This window comes from Dipteris shenzhenensis, chromosome 7, assembly GCF_047967505.1.
Source record: "Dipteris shenzhenensis isolate YYH24624 ecotype China chromosome 7, Dip_SZ_1.0, whole genome shotgun sequence".
In the NCBI taxonomy this organism is placed as follows: domain Eukaryota; kingdom Viridiplantae; phylum Streptophyta; class Polypodiopsida; order Gleicheniales; family Dipteridaceae; genus Dipteris; species Dipteris shenzhenensis.
The window spans coordinates 31,322,517-31,349,154 of NC_141602.1; the positions used below are offsets into that span (position 1 = coordinate 31,322,517).

The 26,638-nt window shown below is 41.2% G+C and overlaps 1 protein-coding gene across 1 annotated transcript; it reads right to left on the reverse strand.

Moving 5' to 3' along the window:
• Window positions 1–19,957: 19,957 nt before the first annotated feature.
• LOC147900221 (uncharacterized) lies at window positions 19,958–26,328 on the reverse strand. The gene is made up of 3 exons (XM_087376601.1): window positions 26,259–26,328; window positions 20,437–20,693; window positions 19,958–20,338 (listed from the first exon to the last, which is right to left on the reverse strand). The coding sequence occupies exons 1-3, from the start codon at window positions 26,326–26,328 to the stop codon at window positions 19,958–19,960; spliced, it is 708 nt and encodes a 235-aa protein (XP_087232727.1).
• Between the last annotated feature and the right edge of the window lie 310 nt (window positions 26,329–26,638).

The window sequence follows — 26,638 nt, forward strand, 5'->3', positions numbered from 1 at the left end:
CAGAAGGAATACCCAACTCATCATCAAGGCTCTGTTCTGAGCCACTGGATTCACCATCCACATAAGAGTGAATTGCATTCACATCAACCATGGGCTGATCTACTTTCTCTATTCCCTTTCGTGATACTTGCATACTAATATGTGCATTGCTTTGAGGAGATTCTTGTGATCTCAATGTGCCTGTCCATGGTGAAGTATGTGAACCACTACTAGAGGACACTACAGGTCCACTAATATTTTGTGATTGCTGCTGTGAATTCTGTATAGCATTACCATTTTGTGCATCTACATCATCAATCACATTTACTGGTTTATACTAGCTTCTCATCTCATTAAAAAAAACATCTTTGCTCACTGTAAACTTACGAGTAGAAGGGTTATAGCATCTATACCCTTTCTGCTATAGAGAATAACCAATAAAGATGTACTTCTCAGCTTTTGGATCCAACTTGGATCTCAACTCATCTGGCACATGAACATAGGCAATGCAACCAAAAACTTTCAAATGAGAAATATTTGGTTTCCTACCAGTATACCTCTCGTCTGGCGTCATGCCATGTATTGCTGCAGTGGGAGTCCTATTGTAGACTACTGTAGCAACTGCTTTAGCCCAATAATAATATGGCAGGACTTTTTCGTTGAGCATGGCATGAGATACCTCTCCAATATGCCTGTTTTTCCTTTTTGCAAGTCCATTTTGCTGTGGGGTATGACTGCATGAATATTGGTGCTTTATGCCATGCTCCTGTAGGAACCTTGCAAACTCATTTGAGAGGTACTCTCCCCCTCCATCTAACCTTAGGAATTTTATTTGTAGGCTTGTTTCTTTCTCAACCATAGCTTTGCAAGCTTTGAAATGCCCAAACACTTCACTTTTCTTTTTCATAAAATACACCCAAACTTTTCTGCTGTTGTCATCAATAAAAGTGACAAAATAATGATAGCCTCCAATAGATGCAGCTTTAGTAGTCCACACATCAGAGTGGATTAATTCCAATGGCCTCTTACTCTCTTGAACATGTCTAGGAAATGGTTTCCTTGCCTGTTTTCCAAATTGACAGGCTTCACATACCTTATGCATTTCTGCAACCTTGAACTTAGGCAATCTTGCAACAATATTTTTGTTGAGATATCGAGCTCCACTCGAGATATGCCAGGGTGACCGTTGTGTACTTATGTCACCGACTTGTTAGCTGGAGATGCGGTTGGTACACCGCCCACGAATAATAGCTGGCTGACAGCTATCCTTATCTACTATAGTTTGTGGCTCAGTTAGTATGCCACCTTAGTTAGTTGAGTTTGGTTTGAGACCCACATATAGGGTTCTTCTATTTCTTTGTATTAGAGTTCTTTTGGCTTTTACAACTAAGAAGAGGAAAACTGTTTTCAGCCTCCACTTTTGTGTGTATTCCCCCATTTGTGATTGTGAGAAAGCCGCAAGTGAGACTCCTTCCCTCTCTCCCACAATCTTCACATGGTATCAGAGCCTTGTTCGTGGTAAGGAGCTCAAGAAAGCAAGCCAAGTTCGTGGTGTCCTGGTAAGAGGACAAGTGTTGCTTTCCTATTTCGAGTTTGGGAGCAAATCTCTGCAGGTAGCACAGCCAGAAGTGCAGGAGTGCACTGTTTCAGATTGAGACGCCCTTCACGGTGTGGCGAGAGCGCAGTATATGCTGCGGGAAAGGGCAAAGCCCTTAGTGACTTTATTTTCTGATTTGAGGCCGTTTCGGGGCCTGTTTTGAAGGCGCAAGTTCTTCGCAGGCACTCAGAAAAAGGCCCTGTTTTTTGCTGTGCGACCACTGCCCGGCTAGTCGGTGGAAAGGTGCCGCAGAAATTGCATCGTATGCCTGTGTGCAGAGATATTGGGAGTTGCAGATTCATCCTGTTGCCTGTTAATGCAAAATCGTCACTAGAAAGTGACTGTGTGGTGAAATACCACTTTCGTCAGTTTTGCAGATCTGCCCGTGTGAGGCAAAAGCTGTGTTTTTTGCAGTGACAGAATATTTTGCAGTATTCTGTAATGGCATCTGATTCTCTTTCACAGATTGTCACTGAAAAGCTTGACAAGAATAACTTCCAGGCATGGAAGTTTAGAATGACGAATTTCTTGATGGGAAAAGGCTATTGGGAATTCATTACAGGAAATGAAGAAGAACCTATTCTTCCTAATGTTCCCAGTCAACAGGAAATGCAGGCATTCAAAGGATGGCATGAGAGAGCCAGGAAAGTTATGTACTGGCTGTCTATCAGTATTTCGGATTCCATGATTGTGCATATTCAGGATGCAAATACGCCAAAGGAGGCATGGGATACTTTGGCAAAAATGTACAACACAAATACGCAAGCCAGGAAAATGCAACTCAAACAGGAGTTGCACAATGTGCAGAGAGAAAATTTGAGCATAAATGACTACCACATGAAAGTGAAGAAAATTGCAGATGCACTTGCTTCCATTGGGTCGCCAGTGGATGATGATGATTTGGTTTCTGTGACCTTGAATGGTCTAGGAAAGGATAATGCACAGTTCCAGACATCCATTGCCGTCCGTGAAAACTTTCCTGATTTTGAGGAGTTGATTGCTCTTCTAATTTCTGAAGAGCAAAGAAATGGGGGTGCATCTTCTTCAGCAGGAACTTCAAAAGAAACTGTCTTCTACTCAAATGCTGGCAGAGGTAGAGGCAGAGGTAGAGGAGGCCGATCTGCAGGCCGTGGTAGAAATCAGAATATGCAGCAAACGCAAGAAAACCAGTCCTATGCAGGAGGACGTGGTAACTCTAGAGGCAGGGGGAGCCAAAGAGGCCGTGGTGGATGGCAGAGAAGCCAAAATGCAAACAGCAATGTTGAATGCTACTATTGTGGCAAAATGGGTCATATGGCTAAGGACTGCTATAAAAAGCAGAATGACATTATGAGTGGAAAATTGTAGCAAGGCAATTATACATCTTCTAGCAGGTAGGGTGATGACAGAAATGAGCATCTATTTATGGTGCAGCATATGACCAATTCTGTGACAAGTGCAGAAGAACAAAATGATGTGTGGTATGTTGACTCAGGTGCGTCAAACAACATGACAGGTCATGCAAAATGGATGCAAGATGCAAGGAAGATGGAAAAGCCAGGATTTGTGGAGACTGGTGATGATATTGCACATCCTATTGTGCAGATTGGCAAAATTCCTTTGTCTATGCAGGATGGGAAAAAGAAATACTTGTCTGATGTATTTCATGTCCCGAACATCACCAAGAACCTGGTTTCTGTTGGTCAGATGGTTGAGCAGGGCTTGCAGGTCAGATTTAATCCTCATGGATGCTTTGTTGAGGATATGAAAAATAATGGTCGCTTGATAGCAAAAGGAAAGAAGAAGGGCAGGATGTTTACGTTGGATGCAGACATGCCTGAATTGAGTGCAGCAATGTTTGCACATGGGACCGGTGTAGTTGCAAATATTGATATCTGGCACAAACGCATTGGTCACATTAATATACAGCGACTTAAATCAATGTAAGCCCAAAATATTGTTGCAGGATTGCCTACATTCAAGGTTGCAGAAATGCACAAGGTTTGTGAAGCCTGTCAATTTGGGAAACAGGCAAGGAAACCTTTTCCTAGGCATGTTCAAGAAAGTAAAAAGCCATTGGAATTAATCCACTCTGATGTGTGGACTACAAAAGCTGCATCTATTGGAGGTTGTCACTATTTTGTCACATTTATTGATGACTTCAGCAGAAAACTGTGGGTGTATTTTATGAAAAAGAAAAGTGAAGTGTTTGGGCACTTCAAAGCTTTCAAAGCTATGGTTGAAAAAGAAATAGGCCTGCAAATAAAATGCCTAAGGTCAGATGGAGGGGGAGAGTACCTCTCAAATGAGTTTGCAAGGTTCTTGCAGGAGCATGGTATAAAGCACCAATATTCATGCAGTCATACCCCACAGCAAAATGGAATTGCAGAAAGGAAAAACAGGCATATTGGAGAGGTATCTCGGGCTATGCTAAATGAAAAAGATCTACCAGATTATTATTGGGCTGAAGCAGTTGCTACAGCAGTCTATATAATGAACAGTGGACCTGGAGTGTCCTCTACCAGTGGTTCACATGCTTCGCCATGGACAGGTAGATTGAGATCAGGAGAATCCCCTCAAAGCAATGCAGAGAGTGGTACGCAGGTATCACGAAAAGGAAAAGAGAAGGTAGATCAGCCCATGTTTGATGTGAATGCAGGTCACTCTTGTGTGGATGGTGAATCCAGTGGCTCAGAACAGAGCATTGATGATGAGTTGGGTATTCCTTCTGTTGTTACACCTGGAGTAAGGAAGACCAGGGATGTTTTGAGAGCACCTGGAAGTGAGCCTATTTTGCGCACGTCTACCAGGGTTAGGTATCCTGTGGATAGGCTGAAATATGATGGATTTATAGCCATTCACTATGCCTATATGGTCAAAGTGATACAGGAACCAGAACCCACTTCTTTTGAGCAAGCCATGGGAAATGAAAAATGGGAGAAAGCCATGGATGAAGAAATGGATGCCTTGGATGCTAATGCTACATGGGAATTGGTGCCTTTGCCTAAAGGCAAGAATGCAATTGGTTGTAAGTGGGTTTATAAGATCAAGCACAATGCAGATGGTTCTGTGAATAGATACAAGGCAAGATTAGTTGTCAAGGAGTATGCACAAACATATGGCATTGATTATGAAGAAACATTCAGTCCGGTTGCAAGCATGGCAATTTTAAGAGCAGTCATTGCTATGGCTGCATCAAAGGGATGGTCTTTACATCAGATGGATGTAAAGAATGCCTTCTTGCATGGTGATTTGCAAGAAGAGGTCTATATGGAGTAGCCACCAGGTTATGTGCATGCTGTTCATACTAAGTTTGTTTGTAGGTTGAAGAAAGCCTTGTATGGCTTGAAGCAAGCACCTAGAGCATGGTCTGACAAGATAGGACAGTATTTTGTCACTATAGGCTTTTAGATTTCCAAGGCAGGTTTTTCACTTTATGTGAGAAAAATAGAGAAAGGCATTATGCTGCTTGTCATTTATGTTGATGATTCGATAATCACAGGTGATAGTGATGAAGATATCCTTTCTGTGAAAATGCTATTGAAGCAGAAGTTTGAGATGAAGGATTTGGGAGAGCTGCGTTATTTCTTGGGCATTGAGGTAATTAGATCCACAAGTGGGATATGGCTCTTGCAAAGGCAGTATGGATTGGACAAGCTATCCAAATATGGGATGACAGGCTATAAGCCTATTTCAGTTACTTTGGAGTAGAATGGGAAGTTGAGCGCAGATGCAGGTGAGCTTCTGGAAGACCCTACTATGTACAGACACATAGTAGGAAGTTTGATTTATATGACTATTACGAGGCCAGATTTGAGCTATGCTGTTGGGTTGGTAAGTTAGTTTATGCGGGCTCCAAGGAAACCGCATTTGGATGCGGCTAGACGTATACTGAGGTATGTGAAGTCCACATTGTAGTATGGACTATTTTATGAGACTGGGGTTCAGATACAGTTGCATGGATACACTGATGTTGATTGGGCTGGTAGTATTTCTGATAGACGATCTACCAGTGGATATGTGTTTTCTTTTGAAAGTGCTACAATCACTTGGAGCAGCAAGAAACAGCCTACAATTGCCTTGTCGAGCACAGAGGCTGAATAAAGGGGTGTAGCAATGGCTGCATGTGAGGTAGCTTAGTTGCATAAGCTACTTTATGATATGCATCGGATGGGCCAGTTGTCATTTATTGTGACAACATGAGCAGTATACACTTGGCAAATAACCCAGTCTATCATGCTAGAACAAAGCATATTGAGGTGCATTATCACTATGTGTGGGAGAAGGTTCTAGTAGGTTTTATTGATCTAGTTTATGTCAGCATGGAGGATCAGGTAGCTAACATATTCACGAAGGCATTGGGTGCAGAGAAGCTGCGCAAGTTCAGAGACCTACTTGGTATGCAGGAATTAGGATTGAGCTCGAGGGGGAGTGTTGAGATATCAAGCTCCACTTGTGATATGCCATGGTGACCGTTGTGCATTTATGTCACCGATTTGTTTAGCTGTAGATGCGGTTGGTTCACCGCCCATGAATAATAGCTAGATGACAGCTATCTTTATGTACTCTAGTTAGTGGCTCAGCTAGTATGCCACCTAGGTTAGCTGAGTTTGGTTTGAGACCCACATATAGGGTTCACCTATTCCTTTTGTACTAAGAGAGAGTTCTTTTGGCTTTCACATTTAAGAAGAGGAAAACTGTTTTCAGCCCGGTTGCAAGGATGGCAACCGTAAGAGTAGCCATTGCTATGGCTGCATCAAAGGGATGGTCTTTACATCAGATGGATTTAAAGAATGCCTTCTTGCATGGTGATTTGCAAGAAGAGGTCTTTATGGAGCAGCCAGCAGGTTATGTTCATGCTACTCATCCTGAGTTTGTTTGCAGGTTGAAGAAAGCCTTGTATGGCTTGAAGCAAGCACCTAGAGCATGGTCTGACAAGATAGGACAGTATCTTGTCACTATTGGCTTTCAGATTTCCAAGGCAGATTTCTCACTCTATGTGAGAAAAACGGAGAAAGGGATTATGCTGCTGGTCATTTATGTTGATGATTTGATCATCACAGGTGATAGTGATGAAGATATCCTTCATGTGAAAATGCTATTGAGGCAGAAGTTTGAGATGAAGGATTTGGGAGAGCTGCGTTATTTCTTGGGCATTGAGGTGATTAGATCACCAAGTGGGATACATCTCTTGCAGAGGCAGTATGGATTGGACATGCTGTCCAAATATGGGATGACAGGCTGTAAGCCTATTTCAGTTCCTTTGGAGCAGAATGTGAAGTTGAGCACAGATGCAGGTGAGCTTCTGGAAGACCCTACTATGTACAGACGCATAGTAGGAAGTTTGATTTACATGACTATTACCAGGCCAGATTTGAGCTATGCTGTTGGGTTGGTAAGTCAGTTTATGCAGGCTCCAAGGAAACCGCATTTGGATGCGGCTAGACGCATACTCAGGTATGTGAAGTCCACATTGCAGTATGGACTATTTTATGAGGCTGGGGTTCAGATACAGTTGCATGGATACACTGATGCTGATTGGGCTGGTAGCATTTCTGATAGACAATCTACCAGTGGATATGTGTTCTCTTTTGGGAGTGCTGCAGTCACTTGGAGCAGCAGGAAACAGCCTACAGTTGCCTTGTCGAGCACAGAGGCTGAGTACAGGGGTGCAGCAATGGCTGAATGTGAGGTAGCTTGGTTGCATAAGCTACTCTATGATATGCATCAGTCTACAGATGGGCCGGTTGTCATTTATTGTGACAACATGAGCAGTATACACTTGGCAAAGAACCCAGTCTTTCATGCCAGAACGAAGCACATTGAGGTGCATTATCACTATGTGTGGGAGAAGGTTTTACTAGGTCTTATTGATCTAGTTTATGTTAGCACAGAGGATCAGGTAGCTGACATATTCACGAAAGCATTGGGCGCAGAGAAGCTGCGCAAGTTCAGAGACTTGCTTGGTGTGCAGGATTTGGGATTGAGCTCAAGGGGGAGTGTTGAGATATCGAGCTCCACTCGAGATGTGCCAGGGTGACCGTTGTGTACTTATGTCATCGACTTGTTAGCTGGAGATGCGGTTGGTACACCGCCCATGAATAATAGTTGGATGACAGCTATCCTTATCTACTATAGTTTGTGGCTCAGTTAGTATGCCACCTTAGTTAGTTGAGTTTGGTTTGAGACCCGCATATAGGGTTCTTCTATTTCTTTGTATTAGAGTTCTTTTGGCTTTTACAACTAAGAAGAGAAAAACTGTTCACTTTTGTGTGTATTCCCCCATTTGTGATTGTGAGAAAGCCGCAAGTGAGACTCCTTCCCTCTCTCCCACAATCTTCACAATTTTGGGCTTGCATTAATTTAAGTCGCTGTACATTACCATGACCAATGCGTTTATGCCAGATATCAATATCTGCAACTTCACCGATCCCATGTGCAAACATTACTGCACTCAATTCAGGCATGTCTGCATCCAACATAAACATCCTGCCCTTCTTCTTCCCTTTTGCTATCAAGCGACCTTTATTTTTCATATCCTCAACAAAGCATCCATGAGGATTAAATCTGACCTGCAAGCCCTGCTCAACCATTTGACTAATAGAAACCAGGTTCTTGGTGACATTTGGGACATGAAATACATTATACAGGTATTTCTTTTTCCATCCTACATAGACAAAGGAATTTTACCAATCTGCACCATAGGATGTGCAGTATCATCATTAGTCTCACAAATCCTAATCTTTTCATTTTCCTTGCATCCTGCATCCATTCTGAATGACCTGTCATGTGGTTTGATGCACCTGAGTCAACATACCACACATCATTGCTTTCTTCTGCACTTGTCACAGAATTGGTCATGTGCTGCACCATAAACAAATGCTCATTTCTGTCATCACCTTGTCTACTAGAGGATGCATAATTGCCTTGCTGCAATTTTCCATTCATGATGTCATTCTGTTTTTTGTAGCAGTCTTTAGCCATATGACCCATTTTACCACAGTAGTAATTTTCAACATTGTTGTTTGCATTTTGGCCTCTCTGCCATCCACCATGACCTCTTTGGCTCCCACTGCCTCTCAAGTTACCACGTCCTCCTCCATAGGATTGGTTTTGTGCATATTTTGATTTTTTCCATGGCCTCTAGATCGGCCTGGTCTACCTCTGCCTCTACCTCTTCCAGCATTTGAGTAGAAGACAATTTCTTTTGAAATTCCTCTTAATGCACTACCATTTCTTTGCTCTTCAGAAATTAGAAGAGCAATCAACTCCTCAAAATCAAGAAAAATCTCACGGATAGCAATGGATGTACGAAATTGTGCATAATCCTTTCCTAGACCATTCAAGGTCACATATTTTCTCTCTGCACAATATGCAACTCCTGCTTGAGCTGCATTTTCCTGGCTTGTGTATTTGTGCTATACATTTTTGTCAAACTATCCCATGCCTCCTTCGGCGTGCTTGCATCCTGAATATGCACAATCATAGAATCTAAAATACTGATAGACAGCTAGTAAATAACTTTTGTGGCTCTCTCATGCCATCCTTTAAATGCCTGCAACTCCTGTTGATTGGGAACATTAGGAATAACTGGTTTTTGTTCAGCTCCAGTAATGAACTCCAATAGCCTTTTCCCTTAAGGAAATTCATCATTCTAAACTTCCATGCTTGGAAGTTGTTCTTGTCAAGCTTTTCAGTGACTATGTGTGAAAGAGCATCAGACGCCATTACAAAACACTGCAAAAATATTCTCTCACTGCAAAAAGCATAACTGCCTCACAAGGGCAAATCTGCAAAACTGACGAAAGTGGTATTTGACCACACAGTCACTTCCTAGTGATGATTTTGCATCAACAGGCAATAAGAATGATTCTGTCACTCCCTATATCTCTGCGCATAGGCTTATGATGCAATTTTTGTAGCAACTTTTCACCGACTTGCAGAACAGTGGTCGCACAACAAAAACAGGGCACCTTTCTGAGTGCCTGTGGAAAACTTCTGCCACCAAAACGGGCCCCGAAATGGCCTTGAATCAAAAAAATAATGTCACCAAGGGCTTCGCCATCTCCCGCAGCATATACTACCCTCTCTCACAGCATATATTGCCCTCTCGCCACACCGCGAAGGGCGTCCCAATCTCAGTGCACTCTTGCAGACAATGCACTCTTGCACTTTCCGACTGTGCTACCTGCAGAGATTTGCTCCCAAACTCCAAAAAGGAAAGCAACACTGATCCTCTTACCAAGACACTGTGAACTTGGTTTGCTTTCTTGAGCTCCTTACTATGAACTGAGCTCTGATACCATGTGAAGAGAGTGGGAGAGAGGTAAGGAGCCTTACTTGCAGCTTTCTCACATACACAATGGGGGAATACACACAAAGGTGGAGGCTGAAAATAGTGTTCCTCTTCTTAGTTGTGAAAGCCAAAAGAACTCTCTTAGTACAAAAGGAATAGGTGAACCCTATATGTGGGTCTCAAACCAAACTCAGCTAACCTAGGTGGCATACTAACTAAGCCACTAACTAGAGTACATAAAGATAGCTGTCATCCAGCTATTATTCATGGGCGGTGTACCAACCGCATCTGCAGCTAATAAGTCGGTGACATAAATGCACAACGGTCACCCTGGCATATCACGAGTGGAGCTCGATATCTCAACACACATATCCCAACATACCCCCCCTCAAGGGTTTGCCTCTTGCTATGTCAAGGATACATCTAGTCACATAGTTCACATGCCATCTCATGGTGGTCAAGGATAAATCTATGGCTAGGAACTCATGCTAGCAAAACTGCCCAAGGGTCAAGGTTTACAAAAATGGGATAGACCCCCCCAAATGGTTATTATCTCCCTTGCATGTACAAGGATTAATCTTAGGCCTTTGTGTGGACCTATTTTCTCATGTCTACCTATAAGAGGTACCGTGGAGGCAAACACATAACACATGGCCTACATCATATGGTGACCAGAGGTGATTTACAAAAGACAAAACACATAACATTCTTTTTGGAGTACTATTCCAAGAAGAGAACCTTAAAATTTGACCAACTGATGATAAATAAAGTTCAAAAGACAAAGTGCTCTCAAAAGGCAAAGTCTTCATCTTCTACCACAAAGTTTGATTCTTCAATTGTTGATGGAGTTCTTCCTTCAACAAGATTTTCTTTGTTGTTGATGTAGCTAAGTACCTTTGGGCAAATCCTTCACCTTGTGAAGAAATGATATTGAGTAGGTCTTACCACTTGATATATTATTCAAGGGCAGTGTTTATACTATTACAAAATAGAATTCAAACATATTCAATTCAAAATATATCATAAATGCATCATGAGCATTTACCAAAACTGTCAAACCGCATGATAGTGGTCCAAAGATAAAATTGAAAAATGCCTCAGGTCACTTCCAATGGTCAAACTTCCAAAAGCCCAAAGATAACTGAGATAATAATGAAATGCTAGTAACTGATATGCTAATTAGCAGATATGCTTATAGAATAACTGATATGCTACCTAGTAATACTTTATTTTAGTCTTCTTTTGGGGTTCATGCAACCTTCCACTCCATGGATTTACACTCCCTATACTCTTTGAATGCTTATGTGCACCTATGACATCCTCAACATGCTATCTACTATCATCATGTAAATGTTGTCCATGTCTATCTATAGGCATGTGGGGATGATTTCCTTTGCATGCATCTTAGATTTCCACATGTTGTGGTCAGTATCATGACTCAAATTCGTTGAATGTTACATCTCTATTGACATAGACCATCCTTTCACTAGGTCATAGTAGTTGTAGCCCTTCTTTCCACTGGATATCCAAGGAAGATGCATTTAATATTTGTAGCCCTTCTTTCCACTGGATATCCAAGGAAGATGCATTTAATAGCTTTTGACTCCTTTTTTCTTCTCACCTCATCAGGCACATGCACACAATAGATGCATCCAAACATCTTCATATATGCCACTATTTTCTTTCTATCATACATCCTCTCATATAAGACATGTCATGTATGATTGGGGAAGGTGTCCTATTGATAATGTGCATTGCTTTTCCCCAATAATGAAACGGCATGTGAATTTGGTTCATAAGAGCCCTAGTGACCTTGGCAGTCACTCTATTCTTCCTCTTAGCATTTGGATTCTTCTGAGGTATATAGTTACAGGTAAGCTATTTATGTATGCCATTCTCTCGCAAGTAATCATCCAACTCGTTGGACAAATATTCCCTATCTCTAAAAAAATGGAAATTCCTATAATAAGTTGTGGAGAAAAAAAATTCATGGGACCTCACAAAATTATTCATTCTTTAAAATTGTGGTTGCAAGCCCTGTTTGGATTCTCTTATTTGCATTATCGATCAATATCATGTTATATTTTTCATCCAAATTATAACAATAAGATTTATTAGGGCCCCACTATCAATTTTGTAACTTCCTTATGACATTGTGATGATTGCAAGACCTGTCGAGATTTGTAGTTTACTTTTTCTTTTCAGATTATCACATTATGAGTAGGGCCCTCCCTCACTGATTATGAAAGTCCTTTATCATGTTGTGATGATTTAGAGTCTTATCACATTAATTCTTATTTTCTTTGACATTCATCATCACGACGCTGTTAGGGACCCTCTATCAGTTTTGAAGTTCCCTTATGGCATTGTGATAATTTTAAAAACCTATGGTTCTAAGACCTATTGCTAAAATTTTCCCAAGATTGTGTCCTTGAACAATTTATTTATTTTCTTTGAACCTTTCAATATTTCAATTTTCATAAGGAATGCTATGGTAAATTGCCTCATGGAGCCTCAGACAATAGGTAAAACAAATTGTTTTCTCCTTCAGTTTCCTCCATGGGAAATTTGAGGGCTCGAGCAAGGTGTGGGTTCAAGAATACCTTTCGATAATCCTCAAGTAAGCGGTAGTGGTGTTCATCTCTGACCCTGCATCATATGCATTACACCAACCATCCCTTAGTACACTTTTTAGTTTCTCCCTCTCACCTACATATTTAACAATGTAAAACTTCAAGCCTTCACTATTGCTTGCCTCCGTGTTGATAGAAAAATTATCCTCTATACTAAGGGCATCACTTAGAGCATCATGTCCACCTTCAAAGGTTGGGTCCACACTAGCATCAGACTCATCATCATCAATACATTTGGAAGGAACATGACTCACATGTGCTTAATTATCAATGTGATATTTGTTGTTGCAGTGTCTCCAATGTTCCTGCATACATGCACAGCCAATAACATAATATCCATCTTGTTCTCAATTTAGTAGGATCACTCTTTGAAAAGTCGCACATGCAATGCATCAACCACAAACCTCCTAGCATCCCCATTGATTAGACCTATCCACATCCCCTAGCCCAACTTCCCAAAATATCATATACACATCTTGATCTGCCGATGGGTAGCCTACATGTGCCTCATGACTGAACCTCAGCCTTAGAAACTTTATAGCAAGAAAACCATAGGCTTTAGGACCCGTGCCCCATTGGACACATGGACATGCAAATTCTAATGACCCATTCTATACGGGGTGCATATGGTGAAACTGGGCCCTCTAACCTCCCCATGCCTACAACCAGTGTCGGATGGGAATCAAAATTTGCAAGACCATGGAGACCATATGGTTTAAAACTTGTGCAAAGTTTGAGCCCAATCCAATGGACATGCAAATCCTTTACACAATTTATTAATCCTTTGTTGCACGGTACGTGTACAACAAGCACTTGAATCACCAAAACATGATATGCCATTGGAACATAACTAATAATAAACACTTTTACATGATAAAACAAGGAATGGAATGAAGGAGGAAATGCAGATCATGAATAAAATAGAGTCAAATACAAGATGTGCATGACACTGTCTAAAACCAATCATGTCGTATATAGTGAAATGCATTAAAAAAGTCCATGCATACAATGGTGTGCTCACAATGTGAGATTATAGATCTCCAATACAATGACATGTAATAAACTAGCAACCCCCAATACAATGATATACCCTAAACCACTCCTCAGGATCTCCTCTCATGCCAATAGTCACAAGTATGCTCTCGTGATCCTCAAGAGCAAGGCGCCATCGAGGAGTGGATGTCATCTTGCGACTACAAACACGAGTTTGCTAATGCAACAACAAAATGGGAATACATGTATGCCTCATGATCTACCATGTACTCCTGATACTTGAAGAAGCGACCACGCTTATGTACGTGCTCAAAGTAGTACCCAGCTATGATCATATTGTGAGCATCGAAATGGATCCCATGCCCATCCACTGCATCTTGGTTGAGCACGCTCTTCACCATAGATAATCTCAATAGATAGTAATCCAAGCGCTTAGGATTGCCCTCTAGAGCAATGATCGTGAAGATGTCATCAATACATAAGAGATATGTCAACTAGTCGTAATCTCTACTAGAACTGAACCCTGCATCCTTATCATCATGTACCACCTCCGAGGACTGGGATACAGAAAAGTATGCATCGCATCCATGGATCAGCCCATGGCACCATGGAACAACCTCCCCAATCATCATCAATGCATGCCGAGCAAAAACATGCAAAGCGTTAAGAAAAGATCGTGGGGTTTGAGTTGCATGTGCTCCTAATAGAATGTAAATCAAGAGTGACAAGCACGGTACGACAATCAAAAGGCCTAGACCAATCAATGCTCCCTACATCCACACCCCAAAAAAATCGTATGACCATGTTGAGATATCGAGCTCCACTCGTGATATGCCAGGGTGACCATTGTGCATTTATGTAACCGACTTGTTAGCTGCAGATGCGATTGGTACACTGCCCATGAATAATAGCTGGATGACAACTATCTTTATGTACTCTAGTTAGTGTCTTAGTTAGTATGCCACCTAGGTTAGTTGAGTTTGGTTTGAGACCCACATATAGGGTTCATCTATTCCTTTTGTATTGGGAGAGAGAGTTCTTTGGCTTTCACAACTAAGAAGAGGAAAACGGTTTTCAGCCTCCACCTTTGTGTGTATTCCCCCATTGTGTAAGTGAGAAAGCTGCAAGTGAGACTCCTTACCTCTCTCCCACTCTCTTCACATGGTATCAGAGCTCGGTTCGTGGTAAGGAGCTCAAGGAAGCAAACCAAGTTCGTAGTGTCTTGGTAAGAGGATCAGTGTTGCTTTCCTTTTTCGAGTTTGGGAATAAATCTCTGCAAGTAGCACTGCCGGAAAGTACAAGAGTGCACTGTCTCAGATTGAGACGCCCTTCGTAATGCGGTGAGAGGGTAGTATATTCTACGGGCAAGGGCAATGCCCTTGGTGACTTTATTTTCTTGATTCGAGGCCGTTTCGGGGCCCATTTTGGTGGCGGAAGTTTTTCGTAGGCACTCAAAAAAGTGCCCTATTTTGGCCATGCGACCATTGTTCTGTAGGTCGGTGAAACGTTGTCGCAGAAATTGCATCGTATGCCTATGCGCAGAGATATTGGGAGTGACAAAATCATTCAAAAATCATCACTAGGAAGTGACTGTGTGGTCAAATACCACTTTCATCAGTTTTGCAGATTTGCCCTTGTGAGATAGAAGTTGTGTTTTTTGCAGTGACAAAATATTTTTACAGTGTTCTATAATGGCGTCTGATGCTCTTTCACAGATAGTAATTGAGAAGCTTCACAAGAACAACTTCCAAGCATGGAAGTTTAGAATGATGAATTTCCTTAAGGGAAAAGGCTATTGGGAGTTCATTACTGGAGCTGAACAAGAACCAGTTATTCCTAATGTTCCCAATCAACAGGAGTTGCAGGCATTTGAAGGATGGCATGAGAGAGCCAAAAAAGTTATGTACTAGCTGTCTATCAGTATTTCAGATTCTATGATTGTGCATATTCAGGATGCAAGCACACCAAAGGAGGCATGGGACACTTTGACAAAAATGTACAGCACAAATATGCAAGCCAGGAAAATGCAGCTCAAGCAGGAGTTGCATAATGTGCAGAGAGAAAATATGAGCATCAATGACTACCACATGAAGGTGAAGAAGACTGCAGATGCACTTGCTTCCATTGGGTCGCCAGTGGAAGATGATGATTTAGTTTTTGTGACCTTGAATGGTCTAGGAAAGGATTATGCACAGTTCCGAACATCCATTGCCATCCGTGAAAAATTTCTTGATTTTGAGGAGTTGATTGCTCTTCTGATTTCTGAAGAGCAAAGAAATTGTGGTGCATCTTCTTCAGGAGGAACTTCAAAAGGAACTATCTTCTACTCAAATGCTGGAAGAGGTAGAGGCAGAGGTAGAGCAGGCTGATTTGGAGGCCATGGCAAAAATTAGAATATGTAGCAAATTCAAGAAAACCAGTCCTATGGAGGAGGACGTGGTAACCTTAGAGGCAGGGGGAGCCAAAGAGGTCGTGGTGGATGGCAGAGAGGCCAAAATGCAAACATCAATGTTGAATCCTACTATTGTGGTAAAATGGGTCATATAGCTAAAGACTGCTACAAAAAGCAGAATGACATTATGAATGGAAAATTGCAGCAAGGCAATTATGCATCCTCTAGTAGACAAGGTGATGACAGAAATGAGCATTTGTTTATGGTGCAGCACATGACCAATTCTATGACAAGTGCAGAAGAAAGCAATGATGTGTGGTATGTTGACTCAAGGGCATCAAACCACATGACAGGTCATGCAGAATGGATGCAGGATGCAAGGAAAATGGAAAAACCAGGATTTGTGGAGATTGGTGATGATACTACACATCCTATGGTGCAGATTGGTAAAATTCCTTTGTCTATGCAGGATGGGAAAAAGAAATACCTGTCTAATGTATTTCATGTCCCGAACATCACCAAGAACCTGGTTTCTGTTGGTCAAATGGTTGAGTAGGGCTTGCAGGTCAGATTTAATCCTCATGGATGCTTTGTTGAGGATATGAAAAATAAAGGTCGCTTGATAGCAAAAGTGAAGAAGAAGGGAAAAATGTTTACGTTGGATGCGGACATGCCTGAAGTGAGTGCAACAATGTTTGCACATGGGACCGGTGTAGTTGCATATATTGATATATGGCATAAACGCATTGGTCATGTTAATGTACAGTGACTTGAATTAATGTAGGCCCAAAATGTTGTTGCAGGATTGCCTAAGTTCAAGATTGTAGAAATGCATAAGGTATGTGAAGCCTGTCAATTTGAAAATAGGCAAGGAAACCATTTCCTAGACATGTTCAAGAGAGTAAGAGGCCATTGGAATTAATCCACTCTAATGTGTGGACTACTAAAGCTGCATCTATTGGAGGCTGTCATTATTTTGTCACTTTTATTAAAGACTACAGCAGAAAAGTTTGGGTGTATTTTATGAAAAAGAAAAGTGAAGTGCTTGGGCATTTCAAAGCTTTTAAAGCTATGGTTGAAAAAGAAACAGGCATGCAAATAAAATGCCTAAGGTCAGATGGAGGGGGAGAGTACCTCTCAAATCAGTTTGCAAGGTTCTTGTAGGAGCATGGCATAAAGCAGCAATATTCATGCAGTCATACCCCACAGCAAAATGGACTTGCAGAAAGGAAAAATAGGCATATTGGAGAGGTAGCTCGTGCCATGCTCAATGAAAAAGACCTACCAAATTATTATTGGGCTGAAGGAGTTGCTACAGCAGTCTACATAATGAACAGGACTCCCACTGTAGCAATACATGGCATGACACCTGAGGAGAGGTATAATGGTAGGAAACCAGATATTTCTCATTTGAAAGTTTTTGGTTGCATTGCCTATGTTCATGTGCCAGATGAGTTGAGATCCAAGTTGGATCCAAAAGCTGAGAAGTGCATCTTTATTGGATATTCTCTGCAACAAAAAGGGTATAGATGCTATAATCCTTCTACTCGTAAGTTTATAGAGAGGAGAGATGTTGTTTTTGATGAGATGAGCAGCTGGTATAAACCAGTAAATGTGATTGATGATGTAGATGCACAAAACGGTAATGCTGCACATAATTCACAGCAGCAATCACAAAATATTAGTGGACCTGTAGTGTCCTCTAGTAGTGGTTCACATACTTAACCATGGAAAGGCAGATTGAGATCATGAGAATCTCCTCAAAGCAATGCAGATAGTGGTATGCAAGTATCACAAAAAGGAAAAGAGAAAGTAGATTAGCCCATGTTTGATATGAATGCAGGTCATTCTTATGTGGATGGTGAATCCAGTGGCTCAAAAGAGAGCCTTGATGATGAGTTGGGTATTCCTTCTATTGTTACACCTGGAGTAAGGAAGACAAGGGATGTTTTAAGAGCACTTGGTAGTGAGCCTATTTTGCATAGGTCTACCAGAGTCAAGTATCTTGTGGATAGGCTGAAATATGATGGATTTACAGCCATTCACTATGCCTATATGGTCAAAGTGATACGAGAACCAGAACCCACTTCTTTTGAGCAAGCCATGGGAAAAGAAAAATTGGAGAAAGCCATGGATGCCTTGGAAGCAAATGCTACATGGGAATTGGTGCCTTTGCCTAAAGACAAGAATGCAATTGGCTATAAGTGGGTTTATAAGGTGAAGCACAATGCAGATGGTTCTGTGAGTAGATACAAGGCAAGATTAGTTGTCAAGGGGTATGCACAGACATATAGCATTGATTATGAAGAAACATTCAGTCCGGTTGCAAGGATGGCAACTGTAAGAGCAGTCATTGCTATGGCTGCATTGAAGGGATGGTCTTTACATCAGATGGATGTAAAGAATGCCTTCTTGCATGGTGATTTGCAAGAAGAGGTCTATATGGAGCAACCACCAGGTTATGTGCATGCTGTTCATCCTGAGTTTGTTTACAGGTTGAAGAAAGCCTTGTATGGCTTGAAGCAAGCACCTAGAGCATGGTCTGACAAGATTGGACAGTATCTTGTCACTATTGGTTTTCAGATTTCCACGGCAGATTTCTCACTTTATGTGAGAAAAACAGAGAAAGATATTATGCTTCTTGTCATTTATGTTGATGATTTGATCATCACAGGTGATAGTGATGAAGATATCCTTCGTGTGAAAATGCTATTGAAGCAGAAGTTTGAGATGAAGGATTTGGGAGAACTGTGTTACTTCTTGGGCATTATGGTGATTAGATCCACAAGTGGGATATGGCTCTTGCAGAGGCAGTATGGATTGGACATGCTGTCCAAATATGGGATGACAGGCTGTAAGCCTATTTCAATTCCTTTGGAGCAGAATGTGAAGTTGAGTTCAGATGCAGGTGAGCTTCTGGAAGACCCTACTATGTACAAACACATAGTAGGAAGTTTGATTTATATGACTATTACCAGGTCAGATTTAAGCTATGCTATTGGGTTGGTAGGTCAGTTTATGTAGGCTCCAAGGAAACCACATTTGGATGCGGCTAGATGCATTTTGAGGTATGTGAAGTCCACATTACGGTATGGACTATTTTATGAGATTGGGGTTCATATACAGTTGCATGGATACACTGATGCTAATTGGGTTGGTAGTATTTCTGATAGACGGTCTACCAATGGATATGTGTTTTCTTTTGGGAGTGCTGCAGTCACTTGGAGCAGCAAGAAACAGCCTACAGTTGCCTTGTCAAGCACAAAGGCTCAATACAGGGGGTGCAGTAATGGTTGCATGTGAGGCAGCTTGGTTGCATAAGCTATTTTAAGATATGCATCAACAGTCTACAGATGGGCCAGTTGTCATTTATTGTGACAACATGAGCAGTATACACTTGGCAAATAACCTAGTCTATCATGCTAGAACAAAGCACATTAAGGTGCATTACCACTATGTGTGGGAGAACTTTCTAGTAGGTTTTATTGATCTAGTTTACGTCAGCACAGAGGATCAGGTAGCTGACATATTCATGAAGGCATTGGGCATAGAGAAGCTGTGCAAGTTCAGAGAGCTGCTTGGTGTACAGGAATTGGGATTGAGCTCGAGGGGGAGTGTTGAGATATCGAGCTCCACCACTCGTGATATGCCAGGGTGACCATTGTGCATTTATGTCACTGACTTGTTAGCTACAGATGTGATTGGTACACCGTCCATGAATAATAGCTGGATGACAGCTATCTTTATGTACTCTAGTTAGTAGCGCAATTAGTATGCCACCTAGGTTAGTTGAGTTTGGTTTGAGACCCACATATAGGGTTCATCTATTCCTTTTGTACTAGGAGAGAGAGTTCTTTGGCTTTCACAACTAAGAAGAGGAAAATGGTTTTCAGCCTCCACCTTTGTGTGTATTCCCCCATTGTGTATATGAGAAAGCTGCAAGTGAGACTCCTTACCTCTCTCCCACTCTCTTCACAGACCACACATGACTGATACAAGGACAATGCACTAGTGCCTAAGTGCTAGGTACACCATTGCACCACATCGCATGCAACCACAAAGTGAGCGACAATGTGATGCAACTAGTGTCACCGCCGCAAAGAACGCTTCACGCAAGCACTTGCCCCATCAAGCTCTCGTTTACCATGCCCTGTCTCAAAGTAGCTCCACATCATTGGAATGCCCGTCTCATGGTGCCATCTATAGAACCAATAAAACTTACTGGAAAACTTGATCTGACCACCACAACCGTCAAACCAAACCCAGTGCTGCTGCCATGTCACACCCTGATCCCTCAAGAAACTATCATGGAGATTGAAACAATGCTGTGCAAAATGAGCATCATGCGAGCGATCATCACTAATGTAGAAGTGATACTCTTGCACAATGATGCACGAGTCCATGGTGCTATCAATGTCATCCACCTGAGCATGTGCATGATGATAGCTAATATGCACAAATATAGCAACCTATAAGATGGCACATAAAAAACAATGAGGATGATGGAAAGAAATAAATGAAATGCACAAGAAAACACAAGTAAGAACAATACTCGTTCACATGTCACCTGTTCAGAAAAATAATACTCCGATTGGATCTCGTGGTGTGGTGCAAAGGTATAGTTCTCCATCGCAAAGTCCACCACTGAGACAACCACCCCTATGATAAATGTGCTCAAGCAAGCACAAAATTGTTGATCCTCCCACTTTGCAATGTGGGAGTGCTGTATGTAGTGGTACAACTTCCCTCGGAAAGCATCAATGAAAGCAACACGTGGAGTCTGATGTTCCACAAGCTGCAACCTCCTAGACTGTGCACCACCATCTAATGTCAACGGGATGTGCTCAAACTACTGCCAACGCACAATCTCCACATCACTAACATCTGGAGAAACTTGCGGCACTCTAGCAAAGTGACCACACCATACACCTCCCCTCTACACAATCAAGGGAGTGGTACAAAGTATTGCCATCTCGTGCACACAATATGGAGTGAATGAAGTCACGAGGGCTAGTAGGAACCACTCCCCTGTGACCATCAAGGGAATGAAATACATCATACATCAATCCAAAATCAACATGATAGCAACAACACATGCCACGCTCTCTAGAGCACCACACAAACCATGGCTTGCACCGCTCCAATGACCTCTACCCAATCCTGACCTCTATGTGTGCCTCTACAAATTGAGTGTAGAACTCAGTCTGGGTACCCTCCAAAAGATATGCACCATTCTTAATGTAGACACCACGCGACACCCTCTTTCCCACTGCCTTCTTGAACACTGGAGATGCCCTCTAATGCCTCTCCCAAAACTGTTGTATGATGGACCTAGTGCAATCATCCAATAGTCAATCGCTACAGGGTGCACGGCCACTGAAAGCCCAAAGAGAATCAACATCATGGTCCTTTAGACTTTGCCTCCTAATCATACCTACTTGCAATGTGTGAGGTGAAATGTCAAGGAGATGCGATGTGGTGCATACATGGCCAAATATTTGGGGTCTACTAATGGCAGCCACAATGGCACGACATGCTGCCAAGGAATCTACGGTGTTCCTACGCTTGATGGATGCATAGGACTAACAAACACTAGAAAGGACCTCGCTACATACTGCCCTATCTCTAGATGCAACAAGACCAGCAAGCCTCCTACACTCCACCAAGGCAGGGTGATCTATTAAGCAAGATAGTAAAGGTGACTGCTGTGAAGCTAGTGTAATGTCGCTGAAGAATGACTCCACTATCCTACTAGCACGACGATGAATGGTAGTCCTAGGCAAGTCATGTTGTTATCCATCACAAGGGGGAGGTGAGGGGGGAGGGGGAGGGGGGGGGGGAGGGGGGGGAGGTAGAGTGGAGGGAGTAGAGCTAGAGGGGGGAGGTAGAGTGGAGGGGGAAGACCTATAGGGATTAATGGAGGGGGAAACAAGAAGGGGGGGGAGGGATGTAAGGCAAACGAAGAACCGGTGAAGGTTAGGAGGGAAGTGGATGGGGGAGGGGGGTGAGGAAGGGTGGAGAGAGTATGAATGGGAGGGGGGGGAGAGGAGGGGGTGATGAGGTGGAGGTGGGGGGGGGGGGGCACTGGAGGGGGAGGAGGGAGGGAGGGAGGTGGGGCTAGAGGTGGAGGTGGGAGATGGTGGTGGGGGTAATGGTGCATCATCAACAGCATGAGCTCTCGCTCTCACTCTCGAGGCTCTCTTTTTCTCATGCACCTTCCTCTTCCTCTCCTCATCCCACTTCGAGAGTATGAGAAGTGGGCTTCCTATTTTTATCACATCTATCGGATCTACGGCTTTGAGAACCCATCTCAATGAAGGTAGGAGAAAGTGACAAGTGATGGGAAGGCAAGAATGGAGAGGCTCCAAACAAGGATGCATGAAATGAGTTCTAAAAAAGTAGTCTCTCATAGAGAGGTTGGACAATCATCCCCTAGATCTTCATTGGATTTGATTGGCTTTCATTGGATGTAGTTTGGCTAAATCTAGTGGTTGTGGTGATTTGGTGGCTTTCCTAATCTGAATCTTGATTGGATTTGACTGGATTTAGTTTGGCTAAATCTAGTGGTTGTGGTGATTTGCCAAAACAAGTGGCTCTTCTAATTTGACATAATTTTATTTTTTAACACTGATTTTAAAGGAATCCAATGCTAATCAGATTTCATGTTTGCATAATGTAATGGTATATTATTATGTTTAATTTTAATTTATTTCCAAATTAACCTAATGGTATTTCCTAACATTTTGATTATGTTATGCAAATATTATGCTTTCACTTAATTTTATTTCCATATTAACCTAATGCTATGTCCTAACATTTTGATTAACCTATGCTTAAAAAATGGTGTATTGTTATAGATATGTAACAATATGTAGTTTGGCTAAATCTAGTGGTTGTGGTGATTTGGTGGATCTTCTAATCTAAATCTTGATTGGATTTGATTGGATTTAGTTTGGCTAAATCTAGTGGTTGTGGTGATTTGCCAAAACAAGTGGCTCTTCTCATTTTACATAATTTATTTTTTACCACTGATTTTAAAGGAATCCAATGCTAATCGGATTTCATGTTTGCATAATATAATGGTATATTATTATGTTTAATTTTAATTTATTTCCAAATTAACCTAATGTTATGTCCTAACATTTTGATTATGTTATGCAAATATTATGCTTTCACTTAATTTTATTTCCATATTAACCTAATGCTATGTCCTAACATTTTGATTAACCTATGCTTAAAAAATGGTGTATTTTTATAGATATGTAGCAATACAATTCACCTATGCTAAGTATTGAATAAAATTCCATGCATAATTTTTGGTGGGGGAAATTCCACGCATATTTTTTGGCAGGGGAAATTCCACGAATATTGGCATAACCACACAATTTGAAGATTGGCATGGGAATGCATGCTCATGCATGCATGCATGAGCATGGTTGATGGGTGATGTGGCTCCATGCTTGCTGCTGCTGAGGTGGCACATCATGCGTCATGCCTCTAAGGTCATCTTGCATGAGGTGGCAACCTGAGGTGGCCAAAGCATGTGACATGGCTTTATGATATGGTAGCATGAGGTGGCAATGATGAGTTGGCAAAGATGAGGTGGAAGACTGAGGTGGTGGTTGACTGATGACTAGGCTCCAACCATGCCTATGATGTGGCTTGATGAGGTGGCACACCTGGCTGAGGTGGTAGAAATGTAGAATGGTGAGGTGGCAAATCATTGTGATGTGGCAATTTGTGTGATGATGTGGAAGAGGGTGAGCTGATGAGGAAAACATTGATGATGTGTGAAGTGGCAAGAGGTGGCATGGGTGACCATAGTCAAACTTGCTTTACATGACGGGATGATGATGCAATTTAGATGAGCTGTCTAATGAGTCAGCCTTCCACATGTGCACCATGCCACCCCTTAAATGGCAGCCACTAGGGTTGGTGATCTACCAAGCCTACCTTTCCAAGCCTAATTAGGCTTGGTATTTGGCTTGGCTAGCCCATTTTCCCTAAAAAAGGGGATTTTAACATGGGGAGGCCAAAATTGACCCTTCCCTAAGTCAATTTTAACCAAAATTTTTTCGTTAGATTCATCACATTGAGGAGCTTAATATATGTGAACTTTGACATAATTGGTTATGTGTACAAATTATTATAATTATTTTATTTTTCCTTTACCACTCCTCTAACAAGTGAAAGTAAAAATTAATCTTAGATCTCTCAAAATCCAGCCATTAAATTTGTGATCTTTCAATTCCATCACATAACCTTGTGTGCCCACTAACCCTCTATAAAATTGGATTTGTTAAATTAATCATAATACTAAAGAAACGTTGTGGTACAAAAAAATGTACCTTTTTTATCCTTCATAAATTTACCAAAATTATTCTTATTTATATAGACCCTTCCAAAAATTCAAGCTAAGTTCTACTATATGCGAACACACTTACTATCAAGTTTCACCTTCATTTTATGTATAACAAGGTAGAAATTGTGAATTTAGTGTCATACTATTTGTTTGTGAAAAAGTGTGACAGACGCTATGACCTTGAAGTCGACCGCAAACAAAGCTTTTATGAGTAACTCCAATTTTTTATTGGATCACACCATTATGTGCACAAAGTCATGTGGTGTTTTGTCTTAAGACTTCGAGAACTAATACTTAAGGAAGTAGGTCAGATTTCCCAATTTGTGGCAAAAAATGATGTTCTCCCCCCTCCCAAGCGATGGAAAGTGGTCAAAAATTGGACACCTTAGCTTGCTACCACCCCCATTATGGTCATATGGATGACATTGTCATGTAGTATGCATCGATTCAAAGAGAGGAGCCACATGTGATTGTGGAGTCATGGCTAACTTCATATAAGATAGCCAAGCAAGTGTATTTAATACCAATATCTTTTCCTCATAGATCGATTATTGTGGGACCATATGCAAATTTTAACTTGGATTTATATTATTTACTCTCTCTCTCTCTCTATCTATCTCTCTCTCTCTCTCTATATATATATATATATGTATGTATGTATGTATGTATGCATGCATATGTATGTATGTATGTATGTATGCATGCATATGTATGTATGTATGTATGCATGCATGCATGCATGCATGAATGTATGAATGTATGTATGTATGTATTTATATGTATATATGTGTGTGTGTGTGTGTGTGTGTGTGTGTGTGTGTGTGTGTGATACCTTTGTAAGACTAGAATATATCCAATTGTTCAAATTCATATTTTTGTTGATATGAAATGGTTCATAACTATCTACAATGGTACCAATGTGTGTGTGTGTGTTATACCTTTGTAAGACTAGAATATATTCAATCGTTCAAATTCATATTTTTGTTGATATGAAATGGTTCATAACTATCTACAATGGTACCAATGCTACAATCATGCAAGAGAGTAGTGGTTTTTTGCCACAGACCACCAAACGCTCGAATGAAAGTGATACTTTTGGTTTTCCATAGACTCCACTAGAATCTTGGCCAATGAAAGTGATAATTTTGTTATTCCCAAACAATGTGAATAGGTATGTAGCTAACGCCTTTGTTTTTAAACAATTGGAACATGTTCAAACTTAAGCATGCATTAATACAACTAATGGCATTTTCATCTTGAACATAGGTAGTCTTTCAACCCAAATTGTTCTAATTCAAGATGGTGGCATGTAGTCCAAGCTGCTCCTTGAAGTAAAATAACTTTCAAGATAGGGATGTGGATACATAGATGCCAATGGATCCAATTGATCTTGATGGATCCAATGGATCCAATTGATCTAGTGAAGAAGATGAATATCATGACATGGACCATGAAGATGAAATGTCGACATCATAATAGAGGAAGGTGGAGATCACAACATTGGGGAAGAAGATGCAGATCATATATCACTTGATATTATTGAAGAGACCGAATTCAAGGATCAAGTCTTATGTAGTATAATCCCTAATGACATAGGTGATTTGGGCATAGAACTAGAGATAGACTTATTTGGCATGATGGACTTGGCTGAAGACACAACCTTTGATGTAAATGCTGCTAATTGATTCTTTTGCAATTAAGAAGGCTTCTTATCCTTGGCCCCTTTCACTTTTATACTTGCACTATGTTGATTTGTATATCAAGTTCATCATGAATATATGAGTATTTGTATCTCAAACTTGGTTTACATATCTTATAATTTTTTATATTTAAAATGATCAGAGTTGCAGGTCAAATTTATTTTGGGTCTTATTCCAAACTATTTTATGTAATTTCATTGGGGAATGCTAGATTTGGTATTGGTATCTGTGTATTTGTCGGTATCTGGGAATGCCAGATTTGATATGGGCATTAGTATATGTGTTGGTATGGCTATTAGTCCCCAATGCATATATTGATGGTCATACCAATGATTATATTTACAGTCATACCAATGGATTCTCCACCCGCAGATCCCACCGATGGATTCTTTCCCATGGTGCAAAAAATGTTCCAACGCTCATGAAACGTCAAGAGATAAGTATTGGAAATAGATGGGCATGTAGTAGTAGCCATCCTAAGCCCTCTCCCTTGGAATACTTTGCACCTCATGCATTCACTATTGCACACATTCCATATCCCCCTTAAATCTTGTGTCGGGTTTTAACTTATCATTGACAAGTTTTTCCTCACATGCTCCCAATGCCCATTGCTATCCATGGGATCCAATTTTTCATCGATTTAATGCTATGTCTTGTTCCTACACGTCATCTAATTTTCCATAGCATGCAGTGTCATTTGGCCTCCA

Excerpts from the sequence above, each read along its gene's own strand:
- LOC147900221 (XM_087376601.1), bottom strand. The coding sequence starts at position 26,328 with ATGGGAAAGAATCCATCGGTGGGATCTGCGGGTGGAGAATCCATTGGT. Across the intron at positions 20,694-26,258 it reads GACTGTAAATATAATCATTG|ATGGTGGTGCACAGTCTAGG; the intron begins GTATGACCATCA and ends CGTTGACATTAG. Across the intron at positions 20,339-20,436 it reads AGTATTATTTTTCTGAACAG|GTTGCTATATTTGTGCATAT; the intron begins GTGACATGTGAA and ends GCCATCTTATAG.